The following is a 12,083-nucleotide window of genomic DNA, read 5'->3' as shown; positions in this document are numbered from 1 at the left end:
GTTTAAGAAATATCAATGACTTTATATACTGCCAATGCGTTTGAAACTTTCAATTTATAAATTTAATAAAATTTGTGAGGTTTACTCAATAGCTGTGTGATTCAATAACCACCAATCCTCAATACAAAAGATGGTACGTAAGTACATATAATAAATACGACGCTTATAGCATGAGTGAACATATATATATATATATATACATCGATACCGGAAGTATTCTGGGTAATATGATTTTCTAATTAAGTATAGCTCAACTATTTACCACTAGCACGCATTTTAGCTACCAGGCATATTGTAAATAAGAGACAAAATTACGAATATTGAAAATATGCAGTTAGCTTTATAATAAATTGTGGTGGATTTTAAAACACGATGAATGAATACGAAAATTGCGCTTTTGATGGATGGGTTTTTGATTCACCTTTGCCAATGGAGCGAAATAGTAGTTGAAAGTATGCATAAATTCGTATAATATTACAGCGGAAGCTTTACTATCACTACACCCCACTCCCTGCCATCGTGAATTTTTATGTATTTATATATAATATATATATACGACGGATGGCTCTCAAAATGAAATATATTTTTTTTTCAAGTCGCCATTGTGTAAATACCATCATAGCTGTACGCAACACCAAGCGTAGTAATATCTTGGGAAGACGAAGACGTTTTATCGAGGTTGAGGGAGGATTGTGGAGGTTTTATAAGAAGAAGTGTTTAGAAATATATATTAATGTAATCTCCAATATAACGAAAATCTAGAGGTAGTATCAAAAAAAGTATTGAATTAAAAAGGCACTCACCGAAGGAAAAAATCTAAACGCATTACGGTTTGGACATAACTTTATGCAAACTTGATTTCATGGTATATTGTACAGCTGTCAACGTCGCAGTTGTAATGTATATATTAAAATAAATGTATATATATTCTTATGATTTTAAGAAATATTTAATATGCCACTAGTTTTGAAACAATAATGCATGTTAGCTTTACGGTTGTTATTATTATAATTTAACTAAGAATAAAAAGTATTATAATAAATTACTGTATAAACAATTGAAAGGTTTAGTATTTAGTAACAATATTAATGAGTAAACTATATATATCCCCTTCCTATATAGCTGTTTGAACATCATCAAAATCGTATAGCTATTTTGAACATAAAAACAATTTTGTGTTAATATAATTACGGTGATTTTATGCATCTAAATTGATAGATGTTTTCCTTAAAAAAAAAAAAAACAGTTGGTTAAATGACTACCTAGTAAGTTGATGGGATACCGTTAAATTTAGTGTTGTTTTTCTTTTTTAGAGTTTAAGTGGGTGAAGTGAGTAAGCTGTATTGGATATTGGTTTTATAATGAAGCATTTTTTCGGAGAACATTTTATGGCCATAATAAAACTCAAAGTTTCCAGCCACAACTTTTTTAATTTAATTGAACACAGATTTTAGTATAAAAGTTATTAAAAACCCTAAAAAATAAATATATAAGCATTTAGATAAATTAAGAAGAAAAAATGCATTTTTAAATAAACACGGGATATTTTTCATATGCAAACATATCTATCCAAGATCGATGTTGAAAAACGTCATGGTTCCTTACATCGAAACATATCAAAATATTGATTGAACAATATTATTGGCATTGTAAAATATGCACATATATAGGTGCATAATTTAGAAACTAAAAAATAGTGACAGATAATATTAAAATGTAAATTTAAATAAAGTAGGCTAATAACATTTTTGTAATTGAAGAATTATTTATAAAAAAAAAAATAAAAACCAAAAACAAAATCTATGTCATTCAAATCAACTATAACTGTCTGTTTTTTATATTTTATAAATTATAAATACATATTATTACATTTTGGGAACACAAATAAATTCATAAATTCCCTGATATTGTTAACGATTTACGATTAAGTTAAAAACATTATTCAAAATGAGAATTCGATTTATTTTACATCACACGAAATGGTTTCTTGTTATTCGATGTATAATAATGTTTAAATTATGTAATGCATTTGATTTGTAAATTTTTCTCATTTAAATAATGGTATTCCCATAAGAGCTTCAAGAATATCTAAGGATAATATAAAATCCGTTGAATATTTTAGCACTGGAATTTTTAGTAAACGCACAGCGTCTTCCATTACATAATTTTCGGCTCTAATGACACTACACATACATAATATGATGTTTGTTAGATATTTCTCCACTGGTCGGAGGAAGTCATCATTAAACACAAATAAATATAAAACAAAATGAAAACCTTTTGCTCTTTATATGTCAACCGAAATTGTTTATACCAGCGGCGTCAGTAAACCTTATCGGCGTGTTACACATTATATTATGATAGCAGTACCCTACGTGACCGAATATATAGAATTGCAAAAGGTCTCGCCAGGGGACAGTGAAAAATATATAATTTCGCAGGTAGGAGGGGTACAACACATGTATGGCTATAAAGAGAAAGAGTTAAAAAAAAAATCGGAGCGTAAAATTAAGCTATGAAAAGAATTTTTCATTAGGCAGGTATTATTAGCATCGAGAAGGGGACTGCGTTAGGTAGGTATGATGAACTTTTATTGTTATACTACTACTGTTTTATTATCATTTTTTTTTTATTCAGGTTGTCATAAGTGAGACCCTCGCGCAAATGAACGACGTGGGGGGAGATTTTTCATCGGGGTTTAAAAATATTTTATTTTTGTTCGGGAGCATTTTCTATTGTTATATAGAGAGATATTAATGTAATTTTAAAAACAAAGCCGATGATCTTGTAAAAATTTCAAGAATAATTACCAGTCGAGTTTCTGTGTTTATAAGTAAGTGAACATTACAAAACATGTATATTATATTTATGTTTTAAATATATTGACTAAAACAGCATACCATTATTATCATTGTCTAGATTCCATACATTTACACACTCTTATAGTAATATATAGTATTGACAATAATAAAGCCAGAAAATGCTTCACGATATTTAACATAAATTAATTTATATTTTCCAGTAACCAGTTTTTGTTGTAACCACATTAAATATTTAAAAAATGAAGAATGATCAGTATAGGTAGTACTATTTTATTTAAAATTATTTATTTTGAAAACAATATAATTAAATTCTATGAAGTAATATTAGGGATTACATAATTTAATATGTTTAGGCTATAATGATAATATGAATATTCTTTTAAACATTTATTTTATACAATTATTATTTTATATTTAGTATATTTTTTTTACGAACATTGTTACAAATATTATCCAAGCAAAAGAAAATGTTTAAGATCCGGTTAAAAAAAAATATTACCAAAATAATGAAATATTATTTCAAACTCAATTTTTTAACATTTTTTTTTCTAATTCATCAAGTAAATATATTAAATGAGAATAGAACATCATCAGTAGTGAAAGAGAACGTCATTATAGTCTCTTGAAGTCTTTTGGTATGAAACTTACATTCTGTTTTTTTTTTTTAATAATATATTGTAAATTTGAGATAATACCGTTGAAATAATCTAATAATGTAAAGTTAAATTTGTATATATTATTATAATATAAAATTAAATTAATAATATTTTTACATTAACATTTATGCTGTGTATATCTTATCTTATAATATAATATTATTGTATCGGATTTATTTTTTAATATAAGTGTTAAAAAAAAAAACACAATTATTTCAAAAAAATGTTTCAAAATATTTTTATATATATTTAATAACAAATTAAATATTAAAATGAATGTATATCTATTATCTATACACCTGAATAATTAAAAGAATAATTTATTAATTTTGATAGTTTGTGTAAATGTAGAGTTAATTTTAAATTAAAAAACAATAATAATAAGGAATATAAAGGAATGTATTTGAATTTTTTTTTCTTACACTAAGCTTTGGTTCAATAGACACAACAGTTTTTGTTATTCATTTATTTTCAGTTTGGTAAAAAATCTATTGACTATTAAAAATAAGAGTGTCGAAAAAAGTTTCGAATTAAAAGAAATAAAGTGCTATCGCTAAGAAAAACAAACATTAAGACGATGGGGTTTTTTAACAATTCCAATATCATGTGAATGTTTAGAATACCAATGGACTTACGTAGCTTCCTTTTTGATACATTTACATTTTACACACTAATTAACACTAACGAATTAACCACTTTCACGAAAAATCAAGTACAACTTTAACAAAAAAATAATAAGTTAAAAAAATATCTGTTTAACGTGGGAGGACTATCATGGTGATCTCGATAAAAAATAATTTCTCATTGAGTTTTTACCGATTAAACTCAAAAAATATTATTAATTAAGTTCATATTTAGCAATAATATAGTAGAAGTGAATTTTACTTAACACTTTTTAAATGACATTATCGTTCAAATACCGTGTTTGTAACGATCGTTCAATAATAAAAGGAATAAAGTAAACAATAGTATTACAAATAAAATATATAGTTGGTAATAAATAAAAAAGTGTGTATGATAAGTAGAAATATGTGAGAGGAATAATTATCTTATGGCAAACTCTTTAAATCATTATATACTTAAATTGACATGAATACTCGAAATGTATTTCAAAGTTTTTCCTTATCACATTTGTCCCTATTCTTTATACAAGAAAAGCAAAGAAAAACTTTATATCTGGTCCTTAAAGATGTACAAAAGATAGAATTTTATGTTTTTTTTTTTTTGAAAAAAAAAACGCTTAATAAACATGGCAACAAAATATAAAATAAATGTAAATTTATCACGTAGAAGCTGCGTCATCATTCATCATATCATCAACTTAACAGATTATAATGTACTCACACCAAAGGCAATCTATTTTGTTTAAATTTATTGTTATTGTACTTATGTTTAGTTAGGTATATTAAAATTATTTATACTATAGTTATTCATATTAATCTATTAATCAGTATATATATATGTATAATTATGAACGCTAAATTACACATTTATAAATAATTCATCTTTTTGTGATTATTAATTTAATAAACTATTAACGGTAATAACAAAACATATCTAAATCACAAATGGTTTTCAATATAAATTTTTTTTTTAAAGATAATTTATTATTAACATTCTAATATTGCATAATACTAAACTTGTGTACGTTATCTTATTAGTATTTATTATTTTTTATTAGTACAAAATAAAAACGCTAAAATGAAAAATTATAAATCAGTTAATTAATAATTAAAGACATTATAAACGTTTTAAATGCCTATTTAATTAAGAATTAATTAAATTAAAAATGTCAATACAACAAGAAAAGATAATATTATTTCATATTATGGTATACCTCAACGAAGAATTGTTTTTGTCCTTATTGCCATGTGTATAAGTTGTTTAAATAAAAGAGAAAAAGAAGAATAAAAGGATATACTTTAAGTCAACTTGTGGTGTTAACTTTTTTATGTTGTAATTTAAATTTCATAGAGTATGACATCATGAAATGCATATAGATTAAAAGTGCGTAAATAACTCTTCATATATTATATTTTTTTTATATATAGACCTATTATAATAGCATTGACGCATTGTGCACAGTGATTCATTTAATCATTTATACGTATTAATTACAATATTAATATAATCACACAGTTTTTGATGGATAAAATAGTTTATCGTGACTATTTTAATTATAATTATGTAATATAATATATTAAGGCAGAGTAGGTGTAAAAATAACATTTCCCATAACCCTCTCAAAATATAGGTACTACCTGCTGGTAGTGTTTCGCTGTTTTTCGAGCTCGCGTGTTTACCCAAGCCGTTTAATTTATTGTATTTCTAAGTTTGTTTCTGCAGGCGAAACTGCTATTTTTTCTTTGTTATAATGGTGTAACAACCTTAAATATGTAAATCAGAGTGCATGTACGAAAATTTAACATTGGAGACCGCCGAGCAAATTAAAAATTAAAAACACCCGTCGTTCTTTTTAAATGTCTTCAGGACACGATTATTCACGACCATTACCCACAAGTTCCGCCTGGTCTGACCGATATTTATTAAAACAGTTTTTATTTTATTTAGCGGTTATTATCTAAAAAAAAGTATACCCTAAAATATGCTTAAATATAATGTAATATATTATACGTCATCTTAAGTCATACGTACCCGGGTTGATTACGTCACATGGAAGGACAACGGTGTCATTCGTAACCACTCTAAATCTTCTTCCTTGTGAACCGAATGTTGGCAAAGGATCCGGTTCCGGATTTTGAGTGGGTCTCTTAGGCGAAGCAAAACCTGCAAATAATAATAAATGTTTAATATTATATAATTTAATAGTAATAACTTAACATATTGACAAGTTAACCAATTATATTATCAGATATATAGTCAAAATATTCATCGTACTACAAAACTGTTGTGGTACCCAAACGTTTTTTTGAAAAAATTAAGTTTAAAAAGATTCGTTAATTTGATGATAAGTAATAACAAAACATAATGATAATAGACATAATACACGTCTTATTATAAATAATAATAGTTTATCTGCCATATTGGAGATGAATGTATTAACGTTGGCTCGTGTGATAACAAAATATATTTATTATATTTTATGATAATTCTCACTTCAACTAATCTCAATCTCTTATTTGAATCGTATAGATTGTTTACGGACGGAGGAAGATTAAGTTTTCCTTCTTCGTCTTGCTACAACTGATGGATAGCCGTTTTCTGGCACGAAATAGAGTCAACACAAATTTGACGGGTCTCCGTGTTCAGTTGTTTCATAAGTTTACGAGTTCTGTTTAACTCAACTCACATTAATATACATTATTGTGCAATATTATTCATTGTCACGTATCAAAAACTCGTTGGTGTATGAAGTTTTCGAATATAATTTGATAGACTGCTGGATTTTCTGCCCATAAAAAATATGTATATTCGCCTAATCCCAATATACGGTCGTCTATGCTTGTACGGATCTTAATTTCCACAGTGTTATTACGGTGAGTTCAACGAATGGAAATAATATATTGTAAGACTGCTGTGAATCAATGGTTCGTTCTCGAGGTATTAAATTTTGTGTTATTTCATTGAAATTACTCGGGTTTATTTGTAATATTTAAAGCATGATGGTAATTCGTACACGTATTTTCTATACACGCGGATAAATCCGGATAGGCCATTATTGAAATACCGGCCAAGTTATTTCCATAGATCAATCATCTATCGCTTTACTTTCGCCTACTCAATATAACAGTAGTGAGTATAGTAACTGATTAAAATAAAACGTATCTCTTCTAAGAAACATCCAAATACCAATATCATAGTTTTTAGATATATTGTATATTGTAACTTTAGAAATATTTTTCACTAAAAGTAAAAAATAAAAAATATATTATCACAAGTACACATAAACTTCAGTGTAAAAAATAGTGTATAACAATAATTACACCTATAATTAGGCGTATAATTATTATGTTATGTTCTTTAATATAAATTATTAAGTATCTACGCTAATTAAATTTATAAATATAGTACTTAAACAAAACAAAACGAATATATTGTGTCTGTCATAAATGTTGCTTACTTTATTCAAACATCTTATAATGGAATCTTTTTATCAACTTATCACAAAATTTCTTTTTATTTTCTTTAATAGATGAAATTACTTATTTTTCCAACAACGTCCCTACGTTTTTTATAATTAAAACAGAATATCCCTAAGGCACTGTTTATTTTACCAAAAATAAATCACTATTATACTATATTCCAGTCTAACTATTAGGTATATATATAATATATAGCATTTTTTTTAAGTTACGGCTTTTTGACTGATGGTGTGCTAAGTACATTGAATTAATATTATTTGATACGATTTTATCCATTTCTCAAATATCTATAAAAATGAAAAATATACTATTTTTCAAAACTGAAAACCAAACATATAATAATCCTCTATTTAAGACAATACCTAACCCAAGTATAATAATGTTTCATAATAATAATACTCGTATATTTAAATCATATTTTACATACGAATCACATTCAGGATGTGTACATTCTGTCACGTACAGTAGAAAGTTTCAAGTTGTAGATTCGTTATAATAACCATATTATTCGGGAATAACTATGAGTTTTTTTTTATATTTATAAGTACAGAAATAATAGTTTCTTAAACATTAATTAAAGAGATATTATCACGAAATCGCGAATATACAATTATTTAGAAAATAATATTGTAAATACAACAAAAGAAAAACCAGCAATAATGTGTCTCACAAACGTCAAGTGTATCTCGAGTGAGAGAAAAAGAGTCGATGCGATTAAACGTGTGTGTGCGGTGTAAGTTATTTGACACCACCAATGGCTTTAACTGGTCAGAACAGATATATTATTCACCACAGAGCAACTTCTAAGCTTATAATATGTATATATATATATAAAAAAAATGTTTTTATCTCACGTCGTATGCATCCTGCTCGTGGTATTCTCCGGGTGTATCCGTATTGAGCGGTAAGGAGAGAATCGGTAGCGCGGACACCAAGCACACAAACATTGAAAACGATTTTATTTATCAGAAAATTGAATCCCTTCATTCTCTCGCCATAATGATCACCACCGCCACCGACGAGATTTATACTCTTCTCGTTCATCTTTCGAGATAATAATAATAATAATAATAACAATAATGTCCACGGGCCACGGAATCTGCCTTACGAGCGTTTGCGTCTTTCCATGATGGCTTCGTAGAGTTTTACTGTATTATAATTTATTATCTATAGACGTAAAATAATAATAATCGTTAATATTATTATTATCATTATTATACTACTATTATTATTATTATTATCATTATAATTATTATTACTATTGTTATTGTTATTATTGTTCCTAACGTTGTTCCGCCGTATTTGTATATGCATACAGGCCGGATATCCTCGCGAATTGATAACGCCAAAGTATGAATTTGCGGCGGAGCTACTGAGTACAAAGTCACCGACGACGACGGTAAAATTAAGTGTTGTGTTTTAAAGCGACTTTAGTTTAGTTTCAATATCATATCGAATGCGTGGGTATTCATAATTTCGTTTGTGTGTCACAGCAATATTAACGGTCGGCTACAGCAATAATAACCGATAGTATTAATATTATTGCACATTAAAAATATAATAGTAGTATAATTTGTTTCGTTAATCTTTAAAAAAAAATGCTGTTATGACTTGTTTCTCAAAACTTACTTCGGGGCACGTGGTAGTTTTAAAATAATTCGTGGCCCTTTGGCCGTATAGGCAGCTAAGTAGTGATCATCACGTGCTCGTTTGGTATTCTTACAGGTAAGTTTTAGTGTGCACTGTACGGTTGAATCGTGTCTACGATAACTTTTTTTCCAGTATTTTTTCCAAACTGGTATTTTGGTGCACAAGTATGCGATCAATTGTCTTGTTATTGCTGGCGTAGTGGAATTCGACCAAAAAATGAAAATAATTATACAACGATAAATAAAGTAACGGATTTTCTTGCTGGTATATACATATATTATACGGTAGATACTCTGGAACTTTTGAAAAGAAAATGAATAAATTTATGTAACCCATCCAGTCCTATATCATATAATACAGAAAGCTATACCTACATATTATGTGGGATATAATACTGCCACGATAGCGAAAACTTTGCTGTGAATACTTTTCTTGACAAAGAAGTTTTTAGTGACCTTCGCTCATTGATCGGTAGTTTTAAAAGTTTCTTGGTTGGAAATTCGTTAAAAGCATATTTACACACGGTGGTCCACGAAGGAAGTTAGGAAAACTATAATGAAACCTTGGCCTTCTAATTAAACCATGCTTTTGGCGCAGACGGCTGTGTAACTAACGAGCGACGAATGTTTAAGCTCTGACCATTTTACTACCCTGCCGTGACCGCCTTTATAAAGGTTGCGAGTGATCGCAGTTTGATTTATTTTGCATATGGTTGAACATATTTTACAAAATATATGTCATGCACGTCAAGATTGCTGAATTCTTTTTTGTAAAAGGTAGCAAAACGTTGTTCTTTTGATTTAAACAAGAGTCACAGACAATAAGGGCAAATATTATAGTAACGTGAATCTTGTGTATATGAGTGAACAACTGTTTGTCAAAGATTGTAGTTTGGGATGACTGAACATCCAAAATAGAATACAAAAAATAAAATAAAATTATGGATTCTTAATGTAATTCAAATAGGCGAAAAAACTACTTGTTTTCCGGTCCTTTCTTTTATCGTGACATGGATACCGTCATTTTGTTCACCGTCGCGTTCAGTTATTTTCATCCTTTTTTTAGTTTTCTACACACCCTTCCACTTGATGTCCCTCTCATTTTGCATTCAAATTCAGTACCATATTATACCCAAGAAAATCGTACCTAACCTAAAGAAAATTGGAATTCTCAAAAGAGAATTTTAAACATTTAAAACTAAAGTAAAATATAAGCATTTATAGTATAATAGAACGTATCGATTTTCAACCGCGAAATAATATTGAAAAACAAATGTCAACCATGTGTGATTCGTTAAAACGGAAACGAATGAGTTAAACGATTAATGTTCCGTGATGATGCATTTTGCACTATACTAAAATTACACTATTATAACTCCCATAAAACGCTAACTATAATGTTATCATTATTTTGTTTATTATGAGAAACCTAATGTTTAACAGAGAAGTCTTGCATTTGACATTTAACGATTAAGCACGACAACAATAAATCATCAAATGCAAATAAAACTAGATTTCTCTTACATTTAATTAGTGTTAACGTTTATACGTTTTCTTTTTATTTTTGGGCGTATTATTTAACATTCAGACGTTTTTCCTACGCAAATACGACTGCATAAGGATCCCTTGAATATATAGCTGGTAAATGTGATGTAATTAAGTATTCAGATTTTATTTTATTTTATTTTTTTTTATCCCATTTCCCACGGTTAATTTATTATCGTTATTTTTGCTGCAGTATATATAAAAAAAAAAAAAAAAAACGGCTAATGGTGAACATTGTCTTTACGCGCAGGATGAAATGACGCTTATAAATTTACAAGAAAACGAGGGCTGTCTCGTGCAGGCCACACCGGTGGATATGGCGGTTCTGTACTATTTTACGCAATAATTTTTGAGTTTTTTCACCGTAGTCTTAAACACAAGAATTTTACGGGCTGGAAAAATATCTTAAAAAATATATAAAAAATAATAATCGAAAACGGAAGCGATTCCGCAACAATAGCGCAGGCTTACCGGGATAGTAGTAACTCATACAATATAATAGTCCGAACGACAACTTTATTATCAGAAAATACAACTACCAAACAATCAGCGCATCTTAATTACGTTGTATATATTATTATTTTGTGGCAGTAACGTACTTATGCATAATTTTTATGTTTACGGTAGTTAATTTTTTCAACTTAATTTAAAAATGATTTATACAAATCCACTGGGTCTTGAAGTAATTTACAGTTAAAAGGCAATGAAAACGCCTTGATAGATTTTATTTTTTGTCTTCCATTACCAGATAAATGAACAAATTACGTAATAAGTACTAATACATACGATGATTTATTTCTATACGCATCAGTCACGCTGAATTAATTTGAATTACATAAAATAATAAATGTATTATTTTGTTAAATCAAAGTTTATTCATTTATTAGCTACAATCTTGGGGCTATATAATTGGCTATAATATGTTTAAATACTATTTAGAAACGATTTGAACAATCATTAGGTAAATGCAGCATGATGGATAAACGTATAGGTTATCTTATAAGATCAATGCAGTATTGTACCGCATACTAATTACAAGAAAAGTATATTTTAATTTTTTTCCTTAAGACCAATAATACTACACTAAACAGGTAATTTCGAAATTAACTGTTCAAAATGTTTTAACGCCATATAATACAGTGTAAACAAGATACTTGGAAATAGAAAACAACTATAATAAAAATTGATGTTTTCAGCTGGTCTTGAATTTAAAAATCATTAGTTTATATGCACCACCAATATAAGCTTTGAAATATTCAATGTGTATGTTTCGGGTTAAAATCTCATTGCAACGCGGTTCGTCTCTTC

At 27.8% G+C, this 12,083-nt stretch overlaps 1 protein-coding gene across 3 annotated transcripts in view; it reads right to left on the bottom strand.

The window, feature by feature from the left end:
* The window catches only part of LOC114126340 (neurotrimin-like), a 168,711-nt gene that overhangs the window by 28,264 nt on the left and 128,364 nt on the right, over positions 1 to 12,083 (bottom strand). For all 3 annotated transcript variants that reach the window (XM_050207818.1, XM_050207821.1, XM_050207820.1), the window contains exon 2: positions 6,134 to 6,265. In XM_050207818.1, coding sequence (XP_050063775.1) covers positions 6,134 to 6,265 — 132 coding nt within the window. The remainder of the gene's footprint in view (positions 1 to 6,133; positions 6,266 to 12,083) is intronic.

Source organism: Aphis gossypii, chromosome X, assembly GCF_020184175.1.
Source record: "Aphis gossypii isolate Hap1 chromosome X, ASM2018417v2, whole genome shotgun sequence".
NCBI lineage: Eukaryota > Metazoa > Arthropoda > Insecta > Hemiptera > Aphididae > Aphis > Aphis gossypii.
The sequence above is the reverse complement of the archived record's forward strand: the minus strand, read 5'-3'. Positions and strand labels throughout refer to the sequence as shown.